The following is a 26,765-nucleotide window of genomic DNA, read 5'->3' on the forward strand; positions in this document are numbered from 1 at the left end:
TTTAATACCGGCTAATTCCTCCAACAGCCCTGCTAAGCTAGCCTCACTTGATAAGTTTCTTGCGTTAAACGTTGCCAGGTTCAGTTTCCAATGGCGGCCTGTCCGGAGCCAGAGATTCTTAGCACCCTCCGCTGCGTCACAGACCTGACCGCTGCCTTGGTCAGTTGCTCCGCAGCCGCTGGGGACTGACGGCCGAGGGTTAATTGGTTTGTTCATAGAAGGTTGTGATCAAGTACTACACCAGGGTGGCCAAATCCTGTTCTGGTGAGGAAGTGCGTAGTCGGTTCTGGTCACCGAAATCAGGCCGCACTCCAAGCCTGGTTATGCAATTCAATCGACACGCGAGATTTTTTTTTTTAATCCGGTGGAGAATTGCGTGCACCAGGATTCGAACCCCGACCCTCTTGCACGAGAGGCGGATGCTCCACCTCTACGCCATCGCTGGACTGGGTTGGCGCCTTCACTCAAAGCTGACTTACCACTGCCTTCCAAACTGCACAAACTGGTGGTTAATTAATAAACTAGGTGACGTTAAAAATGATAATTGTTGCAGTCGTGCTAACAAAGAATACCTGACGGGCTTGACGCTAGTCGTTAACTATAGGTGTCAAATGCGAGGTCGTTTGCTCTATTATCCAAACATTGCAGTTCGGTGAATGAAAGAAGGGCACTCGGTTAGTAGAATAGGCAGTCGAGCTTCGTATTTAGGCATGTCTAAAAAAAAAATGCTATGGTAAGCACGAAAGCGACTCTGTGTGATATACAACTCCGCTCATTACAGTTCTGGCAGGCGTTTATCCGCGCAGACAGCCTCTGTAGGTCGTGCCACACGACACTGATTGATGTAGCTAATGTCAGTAATTCAGCAAACCCTGCGCTCACCTTTCCACCCTATATGAGTGCTCCGTGTGCAAGCAACGCTGAAATTCTGCTTACTCTGATATCGGAGCTTAGATATTGGATTATTGCGTAGCTGAGATTTAGTGTGTTCATGAACTCTGATATTGGATTACATATTGGATTTTGTAGCTTTTGCAGGTAACGGTTTTATTTATATCATTCAGTGTACATTCTCTGTATAGCTTGCTTTTGCTCTTTTTGTATTTTTGTGTTGCTAATTAAAACTTTCTCAAACTATTTCATTTCTATGCAGTATTTATTCCTAGATTGCATTTCTATCTGAATGTTTTTGAAGGAGATGCAAAAAATGTAATGCATATAGGCACATGTACACAAATTTTGTGGCTGCGCGACAGATCACTGTCGTGCTCCTATCGTGCCCCTCAACCACCCACGCAAAAGCCACTGCAGTTGATAGAACAGACGTTTATTAAAACGAGCAAACAAGGTGACATGAGAATCTTACGGCGCTCATAAAGGAAACAAGTATGTCAAAGAATACACAAATAACTTGGCACTGTTCTTGAGAACTAGACGTACGGGACAGCATGCGGATGTGCTCCGCGTCGAGCACCGCGATGTGCAAGCACTCGCTTAGAGCTGAATGAGATTGAAAAATTGGAGATGACACTTAACCTCTGCCTTAAGGGTATGATGCGATAGTGCAGTGGGTTAGGCTTTCCATTCTGAGCAATTTGATACCTTTCAGCGCATTTTTTTTCAATTGTTTCACTTATTGATGAATTACACTCAATTTTTTTTTAATTAGCACAAAAGCATTGGCTTTTCATTCTGACCATTTTGATAACTTTGAACCCCCTTTTTCCATTTTTTTGATTAATCGATTAATTATTTACAATGATTTCATTAACTTGTCATCGCCTATCACACATCAATCAATCATCAATAAGTAGAAATACACATTACCATGATGTGATTTTTTTACATGGCCCCGATTATAGGTCGCCGGTTCGAGTCCCTGCCGCAGCTAGGCTCTAACTCGTAAGTTTATGGTTTACGAAGCGCTGAATCTCATGACACCATCCGGAATATTCTGCGGCAAACGGTTGTGATGCAATTTTTTTTACGCAGCCCTCGATTATTTCCAATATGCGATGCCGACTACGCCGATGGCTTTTGCACTGAACGAGCTGTATTTGCTATCGTGTAAAATGTCATGAGTCCTGTGTCCATCTTCCAATAAGCTGACATTTTCGTTTTCAGGACACATGTGCACATAAGTGAGCCTAATCGAAAGGTTCCGTTGCTTTTATGGTGCTTGTTTCCAGTAATACAAATCACCTATTCTCACTAAAAAGCTACAGCAAGTATGTTGTCTGCTTGTCATTGAAACTCTTTCAAGTGCTCCGAATGACAGACATCAGAAACCTTCAGGTGTTTTGTGATGGCAATCCAACACTCCAAATTGAGCTTGTCTATTTGAGTGCCTTCTCCTGCATGACACTCTAATTTGCTAGATACAATCTGATTAATTAAGAGATAATTACTCCATATAAACTTCCTCGCTGCCTGAACAGCAGTTTGTGCTTCTGTTTCACTCATTCCTGAGGTTGACTTGACACACGAAATTAAGGATGCCTTTGACTCGAGAAGCTCGAATGCTTCGGCGCATGATTTTCCGACATCCTGCCTCAGCATAAAACTAGCAGCACGGTGGAGGGACGACACATTACGCTGGATAGCTAACCTGATGGCTGGAGTTATGCAGCCAACGTTCACTTCAGTGATGAAAAGATTCTGAAGTAGTGCTCGGGATATGACATCGAGGCTGTCAGGAGTCAGCCCACGTGGGCATGACAAGACCAGCTTATGAAGGTTTTCATTTGTCTTGATAATCGTTGCAAGTAGGTCTGCAGATTCGGTGCTCATCTCACCGCAAACTAGTGCAAGGTCTGTGACGGACTTGTTACAGTGAAGGCCCTGCGATGCCATTACAGCGAAGCCAGGTTTTCTGTACCCATCACTCAGCGCGAGAGATCTCAGAGAATCATTTTTCTCAAGCATTGAGCGCAGGGAGGCGACGTGCATTGAAGTGGCTTCCCACAGGTGGACTGATAACTCCTTAACGCAATAACTGGAAGCCAGTGCAGAGCACAGGGCGGAGAAAGAGTCGGAAGAGAATTCATAGGTGTGAAGATGCAGCTCAGTGGGACCCAGCAACGGATCCGACATGGCAGAGATGAGGCCCTGGGTGTCCATGTCTATCCAGCGAAGCTGCGCACGACCGTACCATTGGTTTCGGGCTAGCTCCGTGGACAATGCCTGCCTGCAAGACAAAGACAAATCAGCAAAAGAAAAAAAAACTGGTGAACTGGTAATGTGTACACGCAGGAACGACCAATCAACGGTAAGACATTTACAGTACAACAGGATTGTCCGGATAATAGGCTGCAAAACATTGTAAACCACTTAAAGAAGGGACCACTTAAGAAGTGTACAACACAGAAAACCGATGGTTATGCACAATCACGGCACAAATAAAACAAGGGCGAGAGTTCGAGTGTCCAACTGCACTTTCAATCTGAATACAATAGATATATTGAGTAACTGAGGGAAAGTGAAAAAGTCCTTTAAAAACTCAGGTCAGTGTTTGGACATGTAGAGATCTCCGTCCTTCAAAAAGCAGAACGGAAACTACTGCACTACACACTTCCGTGTAAATAAGCGTCGTCTGAAGATGAAATTCTCTCTAGTTACTTATGCACAAGGGATAAAAGCAGTTGCAAATCTTCTGGAGAATCATTAAAAGATTATCGCGACATGAAGGTTATAAAGATAAAAGCATTGAAGAAAACTCCAAATCTATTTTGAGTGGTTATGGCCAAATGATTTTCGTTCTTCATCTAACCCTTTCTGACACGTATTACACTCTACTACCAAAAAAAATCTCAAAATTTCTATGTCTATACTAGAGTTCTATATCGCAAAATCAGCATAATAGCTCAATTATTTTAATTGGTTTTGGTCAAATGATTTTTATTCTCCATCTAATTCTTTCAAACACGCATTATGTTTTACTATCGAGAAAATTTGTATGCCTGAGCTAGACATCTATATCACAAAATCAGCATAATAGCTCAAAACACACGGCGCACACATTTACGCTCACATATTTTCACCCTCATGCGGTTATAAGACATTTACGATCAATTAATTATTTTCCTTATCATCCGAAGCTGCTCCCGGAACTAAAATTCAGGAACAGTGCCCTTTATTAAAACGTTCCCCCGCGGTCCAGGAAAAATAAACGACAGCACCAGACAGCACTTCAAAGGCGCGTCATAGAACTTTGCAACATCCGTCTATATTAGCTTGGCTTGGAAAAACGATTATTTTTTCTAAACACTGCATGGCCATGCCATTGTTTCCAGCTGGGATTTGGAATTTCGCTGACATCATTCACTACGTGAAAACATTGCAAGACTTTTTGAGAAAATTTTTGAAAAGTCGCGTGCACGAATCCTAATAAGCCTGGCCGCAAAGGGCTAAATAAGAATGTTTGTACAATTTTGCGCTTCAGCAGAATAGCACTGCTCCAGCTAGGCATCGAATATCAGCTCAACGTAAACGTAGTATACCATAATACAAAACACGCTCACAATCTGTGTCCTACTCGCTAAGTATGTAAGGAAAACAACATGGAATTCAAATTCTTGCGCCACAGTTAAACGGTATAGGGAACACATTTCTGAGCAAAAATACTAAAGGCAAGCATGCTACCGACTGGAAGGCAGAAGAAAACAGCACTATAATCACATACGGCTTAAATCTGCAGTCAAGCTCCATCCACATTCAGGACTGCTGCACACAATTCTTCCACGACAAAAAAGTAGTCCGCAGTTAAAACTAATCACAAGAAAAAAAATGATAAGCTCTAGAATTTTGATACCTGGCTCGTTTAATAAAGTCGCACATTAAAAAGCCGATATCGTTTACTGCTGTCATTGGCTAGCAGTGTAATGGAGGACGCTGCGGACCATGGCTCAGTGTTAGCAACTGCAGTTTTTTTTTTTAAGTTCTATCCTACTATAATCATTTGCGCACTCTTCGACATCATATTCAGCTCGCTGTTGTGAAAGTCTTCCTTCTCATTTAATGCGTGCTGATAAAAAATGCAGTTGAGCTGCGATTTCCCGACATAGCCATTCTCAGTCCTTATTTTCCTAAAAACTTGGTTTATTCTTTCCTCGAAATGCAACAGATTCTGTAATAACCTTAACTTCATTTGCGTCCAACCATTCTAACTGTTTAAAGAAAGTGCAATAAACGCGTAGACAGTATTAGATTATCTTTAAATAATATCAGACTTACCGTTCACTTGGTGTTGATCTACAGAAGCCGATCTTCAGAAGGCTCAAAGACTTATTTTGCTTCAATGAGCTGCAGAGGATTTTCACTGGCGAAGTCTCCACATCGGAGACAGACACATCAAGACATTCTAGTGTGATGTTCTCTAGAAGCCCTTCAGCTATTTGTTGAGCACCGTCACTGTCAATATAGCAACCTTGCAGTGACAATGAACGAAGGCTTCGATTTTTGGACAACACTGACTTGAGCAGAGCCCCCATGGGAGAGTCAATGTGAATGGGGTCCGTGTCGCAGCCGGATATTGTCAGGCAAGACGCTGCATTGTTGTTTTCAAGTTCTGTCAGAATCTTTGTGAAGGGATCCTCGAAGAAATCGTCATTCAGTACTTCGAGCGATGCATCTTCCAACAGGAAGTCGTCGTCTTCATCTGATTCCGTGGTGCAGCCATTACTTACAATCTCTTCCGGTAGATGCAACGTATGCAACGTCTGTGTAGACCGCAAAAAAGTCACGAAGTCTCTCAACCCGGCAGGTTGTAAACTAAAACCCAATGTTAGCTGCTGGAGGTTCTTGCACTTCGAAATGCCATTCACAAGAATGTCGGAGGCAAGGCAAGACATGATGGCTGCCGACACGGCTATTGTCTTGACCGAACTGGAGTTGGCCGATAGAATTTCAGCCAGCTTTATAGCCAACCTTCTGCTAAATGTGACCATATGTCTAACTTTAAGGGATTCCAGTTGCTGTATAGGGGCCAGAGCATCGAGGACTGTAGCAAAATCAAAAGATGCATCTCCCGTTACGGAGACGTGACGCAAATTCGATACATGTGCAGTGATGGAGTCAGGAAGAGTGGTGCCATGCGGATGCGGACAGCCTCTTCCCAGGCTGATTGCATCGATACAACTGTGCTTTTTTGGTAGCCATGCCAAGAAAAAAGCTGCATTGTATGAAGTATTCAGCTTCTCGAAGTCTTCCAAGGGGCATCCTTGTGTAGTTCGAAGTTGCAGCTTTCCTACTTGCCACTCATCGAGGTCAAGTTGTACAGCATTTAGGATACTGTTCCAGTTTTCGAGTTCGTCACAAAGCCAACAGGTGCCCTCTGATGCTGAGCACTCGCGTTCAAGATCCAACTTAGACAACCTTTCTTTCCAGCGCCCCTCATTCATACTGCGTGCATGCCAAAGGTCTCCTTCCCACGTACCTCTGCGAAGAAAGCATAGTGACATCTTGGTAAGGCGTTAGATTCAAAGTGAGAACTGCATTGGCTACATGAGGTAAAACAAAAACGGCGTTGACGCCAGTTATTTAATGATATATGTGAGACTAGCTGATGCTGTAAAACATCCCGGTCAAGAGAATCCAAGGAATCCAAGCAATTTGCTAGGAACGCCTGTTGTACTATGGCCACAGAGCATCTATGCTTATATTTTCCGTTTATGATTTTAATTTTTATGCCACTACTACAGGGGCTACTCGTAATTAAAAGCTAATTTCTGATATTTACCCCTAGCAGTGTTTAGGTAAAAAGACCTGTGAAATACATGAGCAATACATGCACAACACGGTGTGTCAACATTTTTTTTTAGCTTGTAACCCGTGCCCAATGCATCGATCAGGCTTTTTGCTACCAAAACGGAGATATTGTTCGGGATGTTTTATTTGTCTCTTCGCTGTGGAGAACGTGGAATTCGGGAAAGTTTCTTTGGATTCCTGGAAGTACTTCGCTGTCATATAGGTCCGCACACTTTTTTGAGGGCGATCATTTTTTTTTGAAGGGGGAGCCATGAAATATGTCTATTGTTCTGCCACGGTGCCAGCCGCCCACCATGGAGCCCAATGAAGGGAAGGGACAGGAACTCGCAAGTCCTACCCACGTCAGCTGTACACCACAACTATATCCAATATGACGAAACTCGGGGTAGATCATCACACAAGGTTAATCCCAGACACCAGGAAAAAGGAAAAACCAAGACGTGAATAGCAGACAGGAGAGTTGTGATCAAGGGATATGAAAGTGAAAGACGGAGGGGAGGACAGGAAAAGGTGACTGCCGATTTCTCTCCGTCGGGTCAGGCCGAAGGTGCCGTTTACGGGAAGCTGGGAATAAACTGGTGTGTTGCCTTCCCCGAGGGGCCCTAAAAGGTCCAAACACTCGGCATCGGCTCAACCACCAGGATCCCCTTTTCCCCGGACATGGCTGAGCCACGCACGGTAAGCGCAGGTGCGCGGGTCCGTGGTGACGCACTGCTCACCATCATCTTCATGCGGGGATGCTCAGGAACCCATGGTGTTGTAATCACCAGCATCAGCACGCTGCAGATGCCACTGTGGGCATTATCATTTATTAACACTTGAGAGCCCTGTTGGCGCATTACATATGGGGGAGAACAGATAGTAATAATGGGTCACAAAAATAAAGTACGTACATAAAATAAATTGCAAGCACAAGTTGACAAATGTTGACACGAAAAATGTTTTGAGGGAAGGAAAGGGCTCAGTAACTGTCTCACATCCCGGTGGACACCTCACCGGGGCCCTAAGGTAAGAGGAGAAGTCTGGGCAAGCATACAACTTAAGGTGCAATGTCATCGGTTCGAATCCCTGTCGCAAGCTAATCTCCAACTTGACTAGAACATGCAAAGAGAAATCGTAGGACATTACGCGGAGTGCTGTGGGACGAGCGGTTGCTCAACATTGTGGTGCGAATGTAGTCTGGAATATTGGCAGAACGTTGCGGTCAGCCAGTTGTGGGCTTATAAGAGGGATGGAACGTATACGGCAAGCTGAAATTTCGGCGCTCTGTGTGCGTACTACAGCCGCTTGATGTCACACCATTTTTCTTGCCATCGCTGATATTTTCTGTACCATCTGCAGACGCCGCTGGCTTTTCTCTTAATTGGGCTAGTAAGGCTTTCACCCTAAAATTATCTGGGCCATACCAACGGTGTGATAGCGCCCGCATGTCGCAAAGAGTTGGCGTTTGGAGGTCAGTTTCGCTTTCTGCTACAGTTGTGAGATATAGGGCGAAACGCTTGTCTAGAACACATTTTGGGAGTGTTTCGGGCTGAACACGCGATATAACATTTGATAAAAAATAGTCTGGATATAAGCATGTGCAGTTCAACTCATAGGATTTGATCGTCATTCTTTGCCTTCCTGGTTTCAGAGGCTTTGGGAGCCGCGCAACGCACAGTTCGGTCATTCTAGACATGTGTTTTGCCCTCTGTACGTGCTTTTTTTGGTAGGAATTATTCGTTAAACCCATGGAGCAAAAAAAAAAGTGAGGAGAGAGCGTCCGGCGACAACCTTGAAGCCTAGTCTTAACAAGTTATATATAGTAAAAAAAAAAGTTTGTCCCCCCCCTTCCCCCGTGATCACGCCACGTGATGTCGTGCGGTAAAATCTAACCCAGCTGCGCACGCGCATGAGTCTGACTGTAGGTCAACCTCCTTGCTGTAGACGCTCCGCGCCACGCGGGCACTAAAACATACCAGAATCAAAACATAAAGGGCTGACTGGGAGAACGAAAAACTGAGGGAGAAAACGGCTCCATAAACACTCGGCTTGCGAACTCTAGCCGGGTGACGTCACGCTCCCCCCCCCCCCCCGAGTTTTTTTTCCTTCCATGGTTAAAGGGATACTGAAGCAAAATCTTAAAATTGAGCAAAAACACTGAAAATAGATTCTCGGAATGTCATTACACCGAAATCTAGTCGTCACTGCGCATATTTTTCAGCGGATGGTTTTATTTTCGATGTTTCACGAGCGCGCGCCAAGCCCTCCCGCCTGGCGCGATGGCGAGAGCGTGACGTCATGGCACCCCGCTCGCTTGCATTCCCGCGGCGACAAATATGGCGGCGCCCTTCGATGCTTGAAGCCTCGCTTCGGACTTGATTCGACGTTGTAACTGCCTTCTTCAGTGCGTTCAGTGGCCATAAATGGGCCACTGGTCTTTCGCTTCGTCTCCTTTCGCCGATAAGAAAACGTACGAGTAATAAATTTGCTTTGTTTGTTATTTAGAATGACGATTCTGCCCCCTTTTGGCTTGAGGAGCGGTGGTTTGTTGACAACAATGGTTCCCCACCAGATGGCGCCACTAGTCTAAACATCGTCTAAACGTGCTAATGTTAGAAATGACGTAAGGTCCGGAAAAAAATAGCTGCATTTAGCGTACATAAGCGTGCATACGGTTATGGTATGTAGACAGCATCGATTAACGTCTTGACATATCTGTGTACGCCGTGAGCAGACGACAGACAGACAAGGAGCGGCCGACGCAAAACTAAAACTGGAAAAGCCGCGAGTAGCGATGGCAATCGTGCTTTTGCGGAAACGGTGGGCGCGCGGGTGTAATGAACGTTAATGGAACTAACGTTGGGTGTAATGACGTCTAGTCGCAGCTTCCACAGGCGGCCGCCAGGTGCAACGATACGGCAATAAATCGCGAAAAAAAAACGTGTTATCTGCCTTTTTCGCTAAAATGCTTGTCGGATTTATCAATTTTACTAGTCAAGCTCTTGTTTACATGTAAAAGAGCAACTCCAAAAGTTTGGTTCAGTATCCCTTTAAACCCTCTTCGGCTGCGGCGGCAACATAATAAAACAAGTTTCCACAACAATGGCACCCGTGGCGCCATCTGCCGGCCTTCCGGAGAAACAAGAACTATACCATCTAACAGCGCGCGTTCCTGTGAATGACATCAGATGGCGATACCAACACTATGCACCTGGGGGGGGGGCCCTGTGCTGATCACACATGGGTGTCCGGGCATATACTTGGTACCCCGGTCGCCGTGTGTGTCGTGTACCTAGGCGGGGCAGCAGACCAATATCAAGCGAATTTGAGCATCATTCAATGCATCAAAGCAGATGCAAGCCGCTGGGCACTCGACAAGGAAATTATTGGGTTCGGTGACTTCAACGGGCACATCCAAGAGCTGGACGGGTACACCGATCCCAATGGTGAGCTCCTGCAGACTCTGGCTCAGGACCTTTCACTGGAGGTCACTAATCTGCGGGCGGACTGCCAAGGTGCGTTCACGTGGTGTGCTCGGGGGAGTCGCACCTGCATAGACTATGCTCTTGTCAGCAGGCGCCTAGCTTCCCTCATGTGTCGCGTGCACATAGATGAAGAGGGCCGTACAGCCTTGGAAGCGACCATAACCGCATACGACTTGACTTTACAACCTCCGCTAGGCGCAGTACGCCACGGAATCGCAGGCGGTCTCCCAAGCGCTTCCTGCCCATCAAGGCGTACGAGGCTGTCGCAGAAGAATTCGAAGAAAGCCTGGCCCGCGAAGAGTCCGCGACATACGACCAGTACGTGACTGAACTGCGTAGCACCATGGCAAGGCATGAGACTCTGGCCCGCTCGAGAGGAGGACGGTCCAGAAAAATGTGGTGGGATGATGAGGTGAAAGCTGCCTATAAAGCGCGAAGGCTTGCAAACCGCCATCACCGCTATGCTCTGAAGATGCTGACCACGGATGAAGCACTTGCAGCCTGGGGCACCTACCTCGAACGCAAGCACGAAATGCAGGCAATGATACAGCGTAAGATTGCCGAGGCAGATCGGCAGACGCTCGCAGAGATTAAGTCCGCTGGTAATAATGGAGCAGCTAAATTTTGGTCGTACGTAGCGTCTATGGACGGCAGAACACCAGACCCGCTGATCAGAGATGAAGAAACGGGAAAGACAGGCGATCTCCACCGCATACTGACAGACCACATGAGGCAGCTATACGCAACTGATGGCACGCCATACGTCTTCGAAGGCGTGGAAACACCCTCACGACCTCCGGACGACAGGCATTGGACGGTTTCGAGTGGAGCGGTCGACAGGGCCATTGGCAAAATCAGCGCGCGTACAGCCTGCGGTTTGGATGGCATCCCCGCTGGCCTCGTCAAGTGCCTCGGTGCCCAGTCAAGAAAACAAATGGCGAATATCTTCGGGGACATTCTGGAAGGTGCACCGATACCAGCACACTGGCTTCGTGCAAGAGTGACACTGATTCCCAAGAGGGGTGGGGACAGCGGCCTTCTGCGTGACTACCGGCCTCTGACAGTGACAAGCGTAATGTACAGAGTGTTTACGCAGGTGTTAAAAGTGCGGATGAGTGGCTGGGCGGAGCAAAATGGGCATCTGACGGAGCTCCAAAATGGTTTTCGTCGAGACCGGCGGCTGGAGGATAATATTTTTGTCCTCACCCAGTGTATTGAGGTTGCAAGAAGGGAAGCTCGTGGGCTGACCTGCTGTTTTATGGACGTGGCGAAGGCGTATGACAGCGCACCACATGAGCCTCTAATGCAACGCCTAGAGTCATTGGAAATGCCCTCCGCCTGGATCGACGTGCTTCGTCGCCTCTATGCACGCTGCACAGTGGTGGCCACAGTGTGCGGCGTCAGCTCGAAGCCAGTGGCCGTACAGAAAGGGTTGAGGCAGGGCTGCCCGTTGTCCCCTCTTCTGTATATGTTGTACGCTGCAGGGGTGGAGCGCAAGCTGTTGGAAGCGCAGTTGGGGTTCACGCTAAGCTACATCAGCGGTGGTGTAAATGACCGATGGATATTACCGGGCCTAGTCTTTGCCGATGATGTAGTATTAATGGCAGAGACCAATGCGGACCTCCAGGCTCTCATCAACATATGCGCTGAGACCATGGCGCCACTTGGCCTGAGCTTCAACTCAAAGAAGTCGGCGGTGCTGTGTTTTTCAGCGCCGCTGGACGCCGAGCAGCTGGTCCACCTACCAAACGGGGACGTCCTCGAGATGGCAACGGAATACCGATACCTAGGCATTAGGTTCAGCACGCAGCCAGAATATGCTGCAAAACATGAGGAACACTTGAAACAAGCTTCGCAGCGAGCGGGAAACATATTGAGAAGGCGGTGCCTATGGGGCTGCAATCGATTTGTTATGGTCCGCGAGCTGTGGAAGGCAGTTCATGTGCCCGCACTGTCATTTGCAAACTCAGTTATCTGCGTGACAGCGCCCACAAGTGAATGGCTCGAGCGTGGTCAACGAGCGGTGGGACGTCTGGCGCTGGGGTGTCATGGGCGGGTGGCTAACGAGGCAGTGCAGGGAGACCTCGGTTGGTCTACCTTCGAGGCTCGCGAGGCAAGAAGCAAAATAGCCTACGACGGCCGGCTGCGCCTGATGCACAAAAATCGATGGGCGCGCAGAGTCTTTGACTATGTAAGTCAATACTGCCTGCGGACTACATGGGTGAAGCGGCTCCAACACCTTCGTCGCAAGTTCGGCTTCTTCAGAAGTGAAGTACAAGCCGACAACGTGAGGAAATGGGCCAATGCAGTTAATACCCAAGTGCATGCGCAGGAGCGAGAGGCGCGGAGGGCTGCCATGGAGGGGAAGTCGACACTGGAAGTGTACCAGGCAGCCAAGCAGGACATCTGCGTTGAGAGCTTCTACGACAACAGTGTAGGCAGCCGCCTGTTGTTTGAGGCACGCGCGGGTGCCATGCAAACGCTTGTGTACCGCAAGCGCTTCGACACTACATTCGAATGCACCCAGTGCAGAGCCTGCGGAGAGCACGACGAAACAACGGAGCACATCATCCTACTCTGCGAGAAGCTGCCAACGCCACCGCACGAGGGCGCTACGTTTCCGCAGGCGCTGGGTTTCCGTTCTTCGAACGAGGGCTGTACAGCGGATGCGGCAAACCATGCGGCAGTTGCAGCGACGAAGCGCCGATTGACAGAGTGGTGGACGCTGGTGCGACATTAGACCAGTACTGTTTCGTCGGTATTTGCGTGTGTGTTTGCCGCTTCGCGTGTGATAGTGGTGTTTTTATGTGTGTATCTATCCAGCCAGGGCACCTTTGGTAGGCGCCCGCCCGTTACAAAGGGAAGGCTACATCATCATCATCATCATCAACTAAATGTAGCGAAAAGCTTTGAACTTTCCTACACTCCTCCTCTCCTGACGCGCCGCCGGAGAATCGAGCCTCCCATTGGACGAGGCGCCGTAGTCACGTGTTAGCGCGCGCTTTTTGGCTCCGCAGCAGACGCCGGCGCCCACCGGCGCCATTGCCGGGGCTGGGAGTCACGCTTCATTTTCTTTCTGTGCAACAGTTTTGGCGGGAAGCGTTTTTTTTTTTTAAGCTTTGACGGCGTCTACGTGTTGCGGCGATGCCGAGCTTCTATTGCGCGTATAGATGCAACAACCGAGGTGGCAGTGGCAACATTTTTTGTAATTCCTTCCAGAAAAAGCAACGCGGCTCACCGAAAGGTTTGGCAGCACAGGATCGGCCGGGCAAACTGCAATAATGTTGTGGATCCGCGTCTTTGTGAGATAAGTGGTCGTTTTCAGTTGTCAGTCGTTTTTTCGGATGATTTGGTGTGAAGCGCCAGCGGCTGCAGTGTTTCTTCGCACTAAATGCCGTTTGGCATGATTTTAAATTGGCTCGTTCGCTAGCGGGTACGAAAGCCGTGCTGAAGTGCAGGTTTAATGTTGCTCGCATTGCGCGGCGTGTCGGCTTGGTTTCAGTCGGGCTCGTTCGCATGTTGTTTGAGCCCCGCCGTTTACGTTGCTCGCTATGCAGGTCCAGGCTTGATGTTGCGCGCATTGCTTGCCGGCCTAACAAACGTGCGGTTAGGCCGAGATATTTTTTTTTCGATTTTCTCTGATTTACGCAACACGCGATATGCGAAGTTTCAGCAATTGGTTTAGCGGGGAGGATACCTTGCGACGGCACTCGCGATCGCGACGCACTTTTTCGATAAAAAAACTCAAAGATGCGCACGTTTTCTGCGCCCAAGACTACAGTTCTCAAATCGTGTGCTCGGAATCGCGACACCCTTGCTTTTAGGTGGCCCGTCCGTCGGAAGCGACTTACGAAAACTCGTTTTACAAACGCGCACGTGGTTCGCGTTTTCACTGCGGCAGAGGGTTTGGACTGTCAAACCGTCACTTCTGGAAGCAGGGGGTAATCTCTGAATTTAAAATGAACACTTACCCAGGCCGTTTGGAAACAACTGGGTCTCTTTGATTATAAACCTCTGGCTGCCGAGACTATAGTGTACTATACCGAGACGTACGCTTTTTTTTTCTCGGGTGCTCCTCCCACTTCCGGTTAGCGACCAGCAGGGGGAAGCAAGCAGACGACGGGGAGGGCAGCGAAAGGCTATTGAAGTGAGAAGCGCGTGCGGCCATTTTGATATAGACTGGAAGGACTGCCATGCTTCGTGCGGTTGTATTCGATCTCCATCGCTACGAAGACGCTTGTTTCAGCTGGCCCACAGTGCACATCCTCTGAGCGGCGTAGAATGCCGTGAGCCTTTGTTCGCGATTCAGGAGCAAAATAGCTAGCTTCATATTGCGCCAACTTAATTAGAGCAATAATCCTCACGCAATTATGTGGATTGTGGCGCCTTTCATTCGTAAGCTCTTTCCCTACGGCGGAGCTGTAGCCTACAGATGCGATCTGCAGCTATGGCTATCTCTGCGTTAACGCTACATGGTTTCGCCAGAAAGACATTCAATATCTGTTCGTTCAGATTACGCGTGAACTATGGCAGACGAGAGATTGCGGTTGGGAGGAACATATATCCTTCCTTTTTTTCCTCTCACAACCCACATGAATCACAATTCACGAACGTAAAAATCACAGGGACCGTACCAGAGTCAATCACATGGGTTGTCAGCGGTCGTATCTAATTTACTATACGTAGTAAGCCCACCGAGAACCCGGCGTGTCGTCTGATGAGCAATGCACGCGCAATTTGACCCTCGACACCCTCGATCAGATGAGATGAGGAATGGAAGACTCCAGAGTGCGACTGCTTGTCGCATGCTTTTGAGGGTCTCTGGAAACATACGCGTGCGCTTCACAACAGCACACAACGCACCGAAGTGCACATGTTTCTGTCGTACCGAAGCGTAATAGCTGCTTTTTCTGCAGTAGCGGCTTCGCTGAATAACTTCATTCATTTCTTCAGCATCCAAAGGAGCCTATTCCTACTGTGCAGTGCGCTGCAACGAGACGTTGCTGTTGGCAGCCCGACCCCGGTGTGACTTCCTGTCAGAAACGAATTTGCTGCCAGCCAGCTATAGCAGGCAGCTGGCGGCTCGAGCTTGTAAATCTAAAATGCCCACTGTGCTGAATGGGTAGTCCTTGCGTGCAGGTGCTGATGAAGGCCTGGCCTGGCTCTACAGACAACTCGTAAATCCATGGTCACGTGACTGTTCGTGTTGATGAGATGTCATCGTAATTAAGAAAAAAAGGGTGCGTATTTTGAAGTCCGAAACATATTTTACAATGCGCACGTGAGATGGGCCATTGAAGAGCGAGCTAATAGAAGGGCTGGCTTCCAAGAAAGGGGTGGTTACACGATGGCAACTTCTTGGTTCTTGTGCACCTCAAAATGACCTCGACCATCTCATGCGGAGGATTGGCTTATGCCTGTGCTGTTTGAGCGCTTCATTACGGCGTCCCTCTTAGCCTGAGTCACTTTAGGACTTCAAAAACGTATAAACCAAACCAAAACTTTGTGTTCCGTTTTCTTTTGCATACTTTGACAGTATACATGGGCCGAAGCCAAAAATTTCATGATTTTCAATGCATTTGAGGTTTTATAGTGATTTTGTATATTAGTAAAAAACATCCTACCGCTGTCCTTCCCTCGCCCTGCAGGAAAATTGTCATTTTTATGAAGCCCCATCTTATAGTAAAATCGTTCAGTGTAGAAAAAAACAACAAAGTTATCATCGAGAGTAAATCCAACTGCTTCCTCAGAATTGTGGCATGAGTTGTCTGATCGTCCCGTAGTTCGTTCGAATAAACCATCCACTAACGTTTTAAAAGCCATGCGTGCGGCCGCTTTGCACCGAAGTCTCTTTTTTGTCCCGTACGTCACAAGCGCTCCAAAATCTTACGACGCAGAACTGCCCATAAGGCTTAGCGCAGTGCTGTGTACAGGAGACAACACCCACTGATAACGCGCGATTGTTTGTTTTATTCCAAACCAATACGGTGTAACTGGTGACAGTAAATCGATGGTAAACAAATTTCCTGACAGGATATCAAATCCCGCTGCTGTTCGCCACTCTCAAGTGGTTCTGTATCACTCTATAGTTATAGAGGCGTAGCTTGAGCACCTTGAGTACCCTGCGTACTAATCATACGGGCGCCGAGTGAAAAATAATATCTGACTACCAGTAAAACAGCTGATATCGATGCTTACCTTAAAAGGCAGAAGTTAAAATCAGGAGTAGTCCACAACCAATCCCCGAAATGATTGAGCTTGGATAGTTCAGCGGCAGCAAGCACCTCCTTGGTTCAGCCTACGTGGGCCATCCTTGGCTCAGTCCAAGTAAGCGTGCACCTATGGAGCTCTTTTCATTCGCCTACACTTAGCGGTTATCCACGCTGACGAGCGGTGGATGAGGTTTTTCCGGTTGCTTCATAGAACGGTCCATATACTGTTGGTGATGAAATAACCATCTTATCTTTGTGTAAGATAAAGCTTCTCTCCTACTTGACGCCAGGAAACGCCAGTATACCTAGGTGCCGTAACCCACAGGCGCGCCTTGATAACGCTGACCACAGCGGATACCGCTTGAAAAACGGGGTGCCTTGTTTGTGATAACAAATGTCGCTGGGACAAAAAGAATTCACCTTTTTTCTTGTCGGCGCCACGACACCAATCACCTAGCCTTGGTCACATTAGAAGCATATATGTTAGTCTCACATACACATCTGAAAGATTTTCAGGAGACATTTTATCCCGCATGCACCAACTCGGCATTACGCAAGGTTGTTCCGAGGCGATGAATGACATTCAAGTTTAGAAACTGAAAAAAAAAGGCTACAACTGAACTAATTGAGAAGTTTGAAAGCAGGAAAATCGTAAGACAGGTGAAGTCCTCATGTGAACTTTGAAGCAAAAGCTAGTGATTAATTCGCCTTAAGTAATAATAAATGAAATTTGAACAGGACGTAAGTTAATTTTCTTGTCCAACGAGACGCCTCCATAGCCTCATATATCCTGTAAATCTATGCTGAGTGCGATGTATTTTGATGGACAGCTTGAGCTGGTATAAGCCACCAGCGACGCATAAAAGCTATGTGCGCGCAACGCAACACTGTCATACTGCTTTAACATGTAGGACTGTTCAGGTATGATAATTTGGTTTTGTTCGCTTTTTATTTTATGAAAAATAAACAGATTTTCAAATAATACAGATTTTCTTTTCTCGTGCCTAAAATTTTTGCTGAATCCTTGTTTACGTCTGGTCAGCCAAAACCTGCTTAACTCGGGGTGCGAGATTATTCGAATTTTTTTAATAGTAAATTGTATATGCGCCTATACAATCTGCTTCACGAATATGTTTTGTGCCCACAAAATTAATCTAAATTACTCGAATACGATCTCATGTTTTGAAATGGCTTTCGGATATAGGACTCAAAATTCCAGTAGGGAATCTGCGCTGGAGTTTCATTCGCCAACTAGTAGCACTATTTCGGTTATAATCGGTATGGCTTGCAGAAAGCAGATACGTCCGTTTAATTCACACATCTGAAAGATTTGCTAGATTATTTTTTCAGCACGCGCGGGCATGCACACACCAACTCAACAATGAGCTACATAACGGTTATGCAATCCAAGTACATAGAAGCATATAAAGTTGGTGCTTATAAAGGCTTTCCTAAGCAGTTGAGAAAGGAGAAAAATACATAGAAACTGCTACAGCGCAGCGATGAAATCTTAGAATGACTGCTTTTCCTTCAATTATAAAAAAAGAAACATAAAATGAAATGAAACGTTTAATATATATAGTGTACAACATAAGTCAGAATCAAATGCGAAGATCACCGGTGATCACAACACAACTTTTCAAACTTTGACACCATCAGTGTCTGGTGAATGAATTGCATGTTCGCTTTCACGTGAAGAACGCATAAAAGTATGCACCCACCAAAAAGTTAAACACTGTGGTCATGTGCACTCATTGAATGAACATGTTTTGACTTGAATCCAGTCGGATGTCGCATCCTAAACAGAAGTGCATGATCTGACTGAATTTATGTAAAACTGGTTGTGAGGAAGAGCCACACTCGGACGAATAATTTCACGGCCTGCTGCTGAAGATGCTATCAAACACTCAATAATAGACGTCAGAAACCTTGAGGTGTTTTGCGATGGCAACCCAGCACTCAAAATTGAGCTTGAGTGCATTCACCTGCATGACACTCCAGTTTGCGAGATACAATCCGGTTGATGAAGAGGTAATTGTTCCAGGTAAACCTCCTCGCTGCCTGAACAGCAGTTTTTGCTTCTGTTTCACTCATTCCTGAGGTTGACTCGACACACGGAATTAAGGATGCCTTTGACTCGAGAAACTCGAATGCTTCGGCGCACGGTTTTCCGACATCCTGCCTCAGCACGAAACTAGCAGCACGGTGGAGGGACGACACATTACGCTGGATAGCTAACCTGATAGCTGGAGTTATGCGAACAACGATCACTTCAGTGATGAAAAGATTCTGAAGTAGTGCTCGGGATATGACATCGAGGCTGTCGGAAGTCAGCCCACGTTCGCATGACAAGACCAGCTTATGAAGGTTTTCATTTGTCTTGAGAAGCGTTGCAAGCAGCTCTGCAGACTCGGTGCTCATCTCACCGCAAACTAGTGCAAGGTCTGTCATAGATTTGTTCAACAAAAGCCCTTGTAAAGCCATCACAGCGAAACCTGGTTCTTCGTTAGCAGCATGCAGTGAAAGAAACCTCAAGTCTCATTTTCCTCAAGCATTTGGCGCAGGCTTGCGACATACGCTGATGTGCGGTTCCATAGGTACACTTTTAAGTCTTTCAGGCATTGACTTGGAGCAAGTGCAGAACACAGAGCCGCGAAGGACTCTTCCGAGAACTCATTGGTGTGAAGTTGCAGCTCGGTGGGGCACAGCAACGGTTCTGACATGGCAGAAACGAGGCCTTCTCTGTCCATTTCTATCCAACGGAGCTGCACACGACCGTACCACTGATTTCTGGCCAGGTCCATAGATAATGCCTCCCTGCGAGATACAAAGAAATCATCAAAAGAAAATGTAAACTTTCGGATGGCGCTTTCCTACTTTCAAAAAGACCTGGTGCTTGAACATGTTCAGCGCCAGGGAAGTGTGAAGATAATATGTTAAAACTGATTTTAACCCACCAGCCCTGTTTCTTGAGGACAGGGTAACATAAACTGCCAACAGCATTAGAACTAATGGCTATCCACAAACATGTCACACATGCAATGTGTGCAAGAATTCATCTCATCCTGATCACCTCACCTCATCATCTCATCCACCAGCCAATTTATGTATCCCGCCGCATTGATCATAATCACAAAGTCAGAATTGTGTCATGCAACACGAAATGCTTTTCACAGTAATTCCTGCTGCGAACTTCCCGTGACTGGGACCACCTTCTCGCAGAAGCTGCTGGCATTGAAAATTATGAGCAGTTGCGCATAGCATGAGCTTTACATTGTATATTATGATGCTATTTAACATTCATGTAAACACTTGTATTTTTCTCTCAGTTTTTGTAATATTTACCACTCCCCCTCTATAATGCCACTGACCCTGAGGGGTAATGTAAACATAAATAAAACGAAAAGACTTTACATAACCAAAAACGCTTTCAGGCTTTAGCGCTGGTGCAAAACATTGATGAGGTTACGTGGGGATTTCTGTCCGATTTTCCTGTATGGTCAGTTGACGCCGGATTTTCGGACCGATGAGTCGTATGTAGTACTGTTGTATTAATAACTGAAAATACACGAGCAAACAAACTGAAGTGGTGCTGTTCTTCTCCGTCCTTGTAGGCACCACTTGGTGGTCAGCCGGTGCCATACACACTGAATACGGGAGTCTGAATTCTGCTCTATTTGGCACATGCCTGCGCCGTGGGGAAAGCTGTAAGACGCCAGTAATGGTCGTGGTGATAGTAATAATAAGTTGGTGCAGCGCCACCAGCTGCGCATGCGGAAGGAAGGAAGGAAGGAAGGAACATACGTACCTACCGATCTCAGCGGGTGCGGCCTCTCAAGCGTCCCCCGCGCACATGCAAATAAATGTGGCCACTAACACCACAGTAGTAATCGCAGCAGGCAGCTGTCGTGTGGAAGCTATCAGGGAGCGTGCCACGCGAGGAAATTCATGCGCAGGTAAGCACAGTTGATATTTTTCTTGATATTTTTTACAAAATGGTTTCAATGAGGAGGCGCTGATAAGCGCAGCTTGATAAGCGCAGCTTATTACTTATTACGAAGCTTATTACTTATTACGAGCTTATTACGAATTCTTATTACTTATTGAAGTCACGCATTTAGTGAGAGTGGTCTCTTTGTCTCGTTAGCATGTCATAGTCTGTCGACACAGACCAACCTCAATGTGTCCTCAGCGTCCATTTAAATGCAAAAAACATTTTCACAGACCATGGAGGCTCGGCAGACTCATTTCAGGACTAAAAGTTGAAAGAACTCTGAAGTGCGGCGAATGCCTGCCAAACATGCACGCACCATGTTGTACTGGTCCTTTGCCTTGGACAAGAGGGCCACAATGTCCTTGGTGGCACCATTCTGCGGGCCACTGGGAGTGGCCAATGAGGCCTTGTGCAGGCTGTCACTCTCGGAGGCGCAGCGCTGGCGGTACTTGGACCTGGAGGACATTCTGCCGGTGTTCGCTAGGCTGCATACGAGACACCAGGTTAGCAGGGCACACACACGTGGGTCAGAGCTCAGCGCAGGGCTCTCGCTGGTTTGTCTTCACTCACCTCTGGCAAAGTCTTCCAACCCTTTCGCACTCCTCTGTGTCGTAGAACCAGATGCAGTGGATGCCCGCTGCACACAGTGTGAAGGCACAGAGTGAGTGGGCATGCAACACAAAAAGCAGCTCAGGACACTGGTACTGCCTGCCATTCAACCCCTCCCTGACACTACATACACAACTGCACACAACAAACCCTAGCTTTTTAGTGTAAAAGCACTCGTATGCTCACACACACCAACCAAGAATCTGATCATTTTTCAATCTTGCGTCGTTGCCTAGCAACAGCGATCCCACGCTAAGTTAAAAAAGAAATGATGGTTTGGTTTGGTTTATGGGGTTTAACGTCCCAAAGCGATTAAGGCTATGAGAGACGCCGTAGTGGAGGGCTCCGGAAATTTCGACCACCTGGGGTTCTTTAACGTGCACTGACATCGCACAGTACACGGGCCTCTAGAATTTCTCCTCCAAAGAAATTCCAGCCGCCGCGGCTGGGATCGAACCCGCGTCTTTCGGGTCAGCAGCCGAGCACCATAACCGCTGAGCCACCACGGCGGCTAAAAAAGAAATGAAGTTAATATCCATGACTGGGAGTTGAACCCGTGGTGGCATGAACAGATCAGCTCTGCAGGCTGCTGTGCGACAACACCGCATTATCGCGCCCCGGCCAAACAATGCTCCTTTTAAAGTGCAAACCACTCTTGCGCTGTGCATTGCACACTGTCTTCTTCATCCACTAATACTGCTTCGGGGGCTTCGGGCCCGTACTTTCGCATTATGCTCGGTATAACCAAGTTGACAACCGAACATTTTTTTTCCCCAATGTACGCTGCAGCCAGCCTTGATCTCTTATCAGACCAATTTGGCACCTATCACACTGAAACTAGATCGCTTTTTTATGTTTGCAGCGAACACAGTAAATACTGTTCCTCTAAAGAGTGAGCTTGGCTGCACATCCTTTCACGTGGCCATGCTGACAGATTTGGCCTTTAGAGTTTCTAATGTCTGCATCAAAATGCAACTGCCTTAGCCAGTTCCGTACCTTTAAACGCATGCTTTGCAGCTAAACATCACGGCCACAAAGCCACTGCACAGATACAGTGTAACCCTGTTAATTTGATTCCCACTAATTCGGAAATCCGAATAATTCTGACTGCTGGCGTTGTCCCTGCCAACACCCGCGTAAGTCTAAGTGTATTTTTCGTGCTCCGTGGTGGCCCGCTGCGCGGGTGCTTAAAGGTGCTCTGAAGAGGATTCTGAACTTGTGTTGTTGCTGCGGGAACTCGATCTACACGTTCCTAGCATTCTTAGAAACTGCGACTTATTGCCCTGTGTGGCCGATTTCCCTAATTAAATCGAATTAACGTCCGGCTCCCGCCTTTATTTTTTTAATTCTCCCTTGTACGGTGAGCGGAGTCGACCAACGCATGGAATGCCTTTTTAGCCAGCTCTGTGGAGGCTTTGCTTTCGTTTTATTTTGTTTTTTAGGTTTCCATGAATAAATAGTTTCATTCGCAGATAATATAGCCGCAAAATAAGCCCGCAGAAATAAAAATACGCGCGGACTATTTGCTACTACGGACTACTACGTATTACTCCGCCGATGGCAGAGCGGCAAGCCGCCACGGGACTGGCTGAAAGGCACTCCACGCGTTGGTCGACTCCGCCCACCGTACGAGGGAGAATTAAAAAAAAAAAAGGCAGGAGCCAGGCGTTCATTCGATTTAATTGGGGAAAGCGGCCACATAGGGCAATAAATCGACGTTTCTAAGAAAGCTCGGAACGTGTAGATTGTGTTCCCGCGGCAAAAAGACAAGTTCAGATTCCTCTTCAGTGCACCTTTAAGCGCCGCGAAACTGGCACGCAATAATTCGGGCCCTCCCGATCAGACAGCATGTCATCATATCAACATTGTGAGTGATCGTGTTTCTAACTCACGCCATTTGAAATGTGTCAAAGAGGTATCCGCGCATCTCTTGCATCAGGCAACAACAGACGTGACTTCTTTCAGAGGTCCCCAGCGCTGAAAAATTGTGCAGCCGCATAATTCCGCTTTCGAGCAGTACCCCGCAGTCCTGCAGTCCTATGCATCTTAAGTTTAGAAAAAGCCTCACTGCTGCGCAGTTTTCACTCACCCTAAAACCAGATGACCACCATGCTGGCTTTCACCAAATAAATTTACTATGCTGTGAACTGTTTCTGGCAATTCCGGGGGGCGCCCCCATTCGTGAATTTGAAACTTCAGATAATTCTAACATTTTCCCCGGTCCCTCGACAACCGAATTAACGAGGTTTTACTGTACAGAAATAATGGCTGTCACCAGTAAGCACCACGATAAAGGAAGTCACAAATGCTCATATCTTTAGGAAAAAAGACAAGACAAGTTTACAAACTTCTAAGAAATGCCACAGAGCAGGGGCTATCATCAACTCCCAGTGCATAGGTTTTTAACGCAGAATGCATTAAACCCCCCAGCTTTCTTGTTTACCGGTTTTAAGCAAAATTTAACCCTCCTAATGAATGAAAAGAATGCACCCAGGATTACATATCCGGTATTGTCTTCAATCGTGCCACTACCAAACTATGCAATTTGTAAGCCAATGATTACACAAGGGTGAGTTACTGACTAAGACATGGCAATAACAGCAAAATGATACAGCAAGCCTGCTTCGCCCCTCCTCTTGTTCAGCCGTCCACAGAGCAACCAACTGGAAAGGCTTACTGGAAACTGCTCCCAGACAAAAAAGTGAAACTTGGTCCATTGAGAACACAGATGGAACCTAACGAAAACCTGTTGGTTCCCACAGCGCTTTCGACAGGCCAAACGAACTTTTTCTGACGGGCTGATGGAGCACACCGTGAGCTACAGCCATTGCATAATGACATGCTTTCTTAAGATCGGCAAAAACCTCGCAGTAGGCAGTAGAGGGGGAAGTTCTTAAATACACTTAAACGCAAACAGAGTAATCAGTGGGAGTAAATCTGACTGCAAATGTCATGCTTTTTCTGCTTCATACAGCAGACCTTAAAGGACAGTCATTCTATTGCACGGTCCAAGATGGAGCCCGTAAATGATGTAACACTCACAGCCTGTCTTGTAGAGGAGGAACGGCGACTGTGTTTGGAACTCAACGTCTTGCGTGATCACCTCCAGAAGATTGGTCGTGCTCAGGCGGTTGATAACAAAAAGGCCGTGGCTGGGAGTCTTCGACCTACGTGCAAACAGGGAATGGCAACAGGCACGTGCGATTAGAGAACAAAACGTACAAATCTAAAAAACCTTAATCCTCTTTAGAAGAAATTATGAATTAAGAACGGAAAGACTGCTAAAATATGCAACCTAATGCACCCATGTTGAAAAAAAACCAAGCTGAGTGAATACGTCAGTGCCGCTGTTGTTCTGGGCAACTGGTATGAGTAAATTCAGTATACTGGGCATCTGAGTCCATTTTCTGCAGCTAGTTGGAGTTATAAAGCCCAATACAGAGGGATGATGAATTGACCAGAATTGTGAAAACGTTTGTGTAGGTTTGGATAGAAGTGCAGAATGCACTTGTAGCAACAGGAATCTATGTAGCCATTGTGATACAATCACTTCAGCCCCATTACAGTAACAGTAATTTTCTCATACGCCAGAAACAACGACAGGGTACTTTACAAGAAAATAAAAAATGAAACGCATTTATAGTGCACGGCAGCAATAAGGCAATATTCAAGAGTGCAGCTATTGCAAGGTTCATTTTCCTGGCAGCATTTTTTTAAAAATCACAACTGCAAAGCTGCTGAGGACTGGTCAGTAGTCTTACACCCCCCTAGTGGTGTCGTACATTTTGAACAAAAATCCCCGCCTCCCTGGAACATACTCACACCAAAATTGGTGCTCAAGCTCTGAATGCTCATGAGGATGCATGTACGTGAGGATGCTGTGAACCCTCACTCCTTACATAACTTGATAACAAAATAAAGATAGGACGACCATGTTGCTTTAATTAAAACTGGACTAACGATAAGGACACAGATATGATGGAAGCCAACAATCACCGAAACCAAGGAAAGCCTATGTGAACTGTTTAGTTACTGTTCTTTTATCTGTGGCACTGAACAATTGGAAATGAGTAGTGGCTGAAATATATGGCTCAAAAGATAAATGACTAGAAAACAGAAGAAAAAAACAACTGTATGCCGCCAATGGGATCTGAACCCACAACCTTTGTATTGGATACCTTCACAGAAATTTTTCATGTGCACCGAGTTCATTAAAACTATTACTTTACAAAACATTGGTCCGCTCTAAATTGGAATATGCTTCATCGGTGTGGAATCCTGGGGTCGAATCTCTCATTTCTGACTTAGAATCAATTCAAAACCGTGGTTGTCGCTTCATTCTTTCCAACTATCATCGTACTAGTAGTGTAACTGCCATGAAAGCTCACCTTTCCCTACAGCTTCTTTCCCATCGCAGGTCAATAGCTTCATTATGTACTTTTCACAAAATTCATCATAATCCTCATCTTAAAGAGAAGTTATTAAAAAGACCACCCTATATTTCAGCACGCATTGATCACCGCCACAAAGTTTGGATCCCTCCGTGTCGCACAAGATATTTTCATGATTCATTCATACCCAGAACTTGTGTCAGCTGGAATCACCTTCCCCACAATATTGCTGTAATTACTGATACTGCTGCATTTCGTAACACTGTTATTAATTTTATATAAGTATGTGTGCATAACTTTGTTAATTTATTAGCTGTTGTTCTCTTTTGTGTTTTGTTTTGTGAAATGCTCCCTTTTGTTAATTCTGTTATTGATTTTATACCAGTGTGTGCTGTAACTATATTCAATTTTTCTAGCTGCTGTTTTGTTTTCTGTACTTGCATGTTATTCCCACTCCCCTCTGTAACGCCTAACGGCCCTGAGGGTAAATAAATAAATAAACAAATAAATAAATTTGTATGCTGCATACGATGCTCTACCAATAGGGGATATTCAAAATTACGCAAGTGCGCTTTCCCGCATCACAATGTTGCCCCCAACAAGATGGCGGACCATGCGTTTCCAGCTGAAACAAAGCAGGAAAGACTGTTTTTTTGTTTGATTCTTCCAAAATACGTTTCTTACATTCTATCCACACCTTCAGCACCTGTCCTAAAGCCCATGTAGTTCCTTTATAGCGACGTCGGCCATCTTGTTAGGGGCAACATTGTTATGCGGGAAAGCGCACTTGCGGAATTTTGAATATCCCCTATTGAGCTATGGCAGTGGCTGTCTCCCCCTTCCACTTTCGGGGGTATTTATGTTGTGTGCATCCTAACTTTGTGAGCATTCACCCCCACCTCAGAATATCACAGGCTTGAAGAACGTGTGGCACGAGTCATCAGTGTCACAAGCCCCATCATGCTACTACTGCCAGGAACGGCAAGGCTCCCGACTGCCCTGCACGCCTTTTTCATGTGCACGCCTTTTTCATGTGCACTTTCATAAACATGCTTCATTTTATGTTTGGCCTACACTGCATCAGGAATCTTAAAAGTGCGTTACACGATGCCTGCTAATTGCAAAGCTGGACACTGATAAGAAGAATACACAGCAGCTGATGAAAGACGTGCCAGCGTTTGAATTATGCGGGTTTTTCACAGCATTACGCTTCACTCACAGCGGCAGTTATGATCTGCAAGTCTCCAGCCACACCCTGCTACGACAATGCCAGACTGGGTGGTATTTTATGTATTCGGTTGCGGAATAAAAAAGAAAGAAATAAAGA

The 26,765-nt window shown here is 46.5% G+C and overlaps 3 protein-coding genes across 4 annotated transcripts in view; all 3 read right to left on the reverse strand.

The window, feature by feature from the left end:
* The window catches only part of DCP1 (decapping mRNA 1), a 174,514-nt gene that overhangs the window by 144,647 nt on the left and 3,102 nt on the right, over window positions 1–26,765 (reverse strand). The window contains exons 3-5 of the mRNA XM_089551874.1: window positions 24,090–24,214; window positions 21,009–21,075; window positions 20,755–20,923 (exon numbers count right to left, since the gene is read on the reverse strand). Coding sequence (XP_089408000.1) covers window positions 20,755–20,923; window positions 21,009–21,075; window positions 24,090–24,214 — 361 coding nt within the window. The remainder of the gene's footprint in view (window positions 1–20,754; window positions 20,924–21,008; window positions 21,076–24,089; window positions 24,215–26,765) is intronic.
* LOC149335195 (uncharacterized) overlaps window positions 1–26,765 on the reverse strand; it is a 72,187-nt gene that overhangs the window by 25,587 nt on the left and 19,835 nt on the right. The window lies entirely within an intron of this gene.
* LOC149335197 (uncharacterized) lies at window positions 1,312–16,560 on the reverse strand. Of its 2 annotated transcripts, none has more exons than XM_089551872.1 (3): window positions 16,431–16,560; window positions 5,233–6,435; window positions 1,312–3,187 (listed from the first exon to the last, which is right to left on the reverse strand). In XM_089551872.1, the coding sequence occupies exons 2-3, from the start codon at window positions 6,396–6,398 to the stop codon at window positions 2,245–2,247; spliced, it is 2,109 nt and encodes a 702-aa protein (XP_089407998.1). In that variant the 5' UTR covers window positions 6,399–6,435; window positions 16,431–16,560; the 3' UTR covers window positions 1,312–2,244. The 2 variants fall into 2 exon arrangements, with proteins under 2 accessions (XP_089407998.1, XP_089407999.1); XM_089551873.1 differs by lacking the exon at window positions 16,431–16,560 and adding an exon at window positions 7,485–7,509.

The sequence above is a fragment of the Amblyomma mixtum genome, chromosome 7, assembly GCF_055824585.1.
Source record: "Amblyomma mixtum isolate Tamu chromosome 7, ASM5582458v1, whole genome shotgun sequence".
Taxonomy (NCBI): Eukaryota; Metazoa; Arthropoda; class Arachnida; order Ixodida; family Ixodidae; genus Amblyomma; species Amblyomma mixtum.

Excerpts from the sequence above, each read along its gene's own strand:
- LOC149335197 (XM_089551872.1), bottom strand. The coding sequence starts at position 6,398 with ATGAATGAGGGGCGCTGGAAAGAAAGGTTGTCTAAGTTGGATCTTGAA. Across the intron at positions 3,188-5,232 it reads AGATCAACACCAAGTGAACG|GCAGGCATTGTCCACGGAGC; the intron begins GTAAGTCTGATA and ends TTTGTCTTGCAG.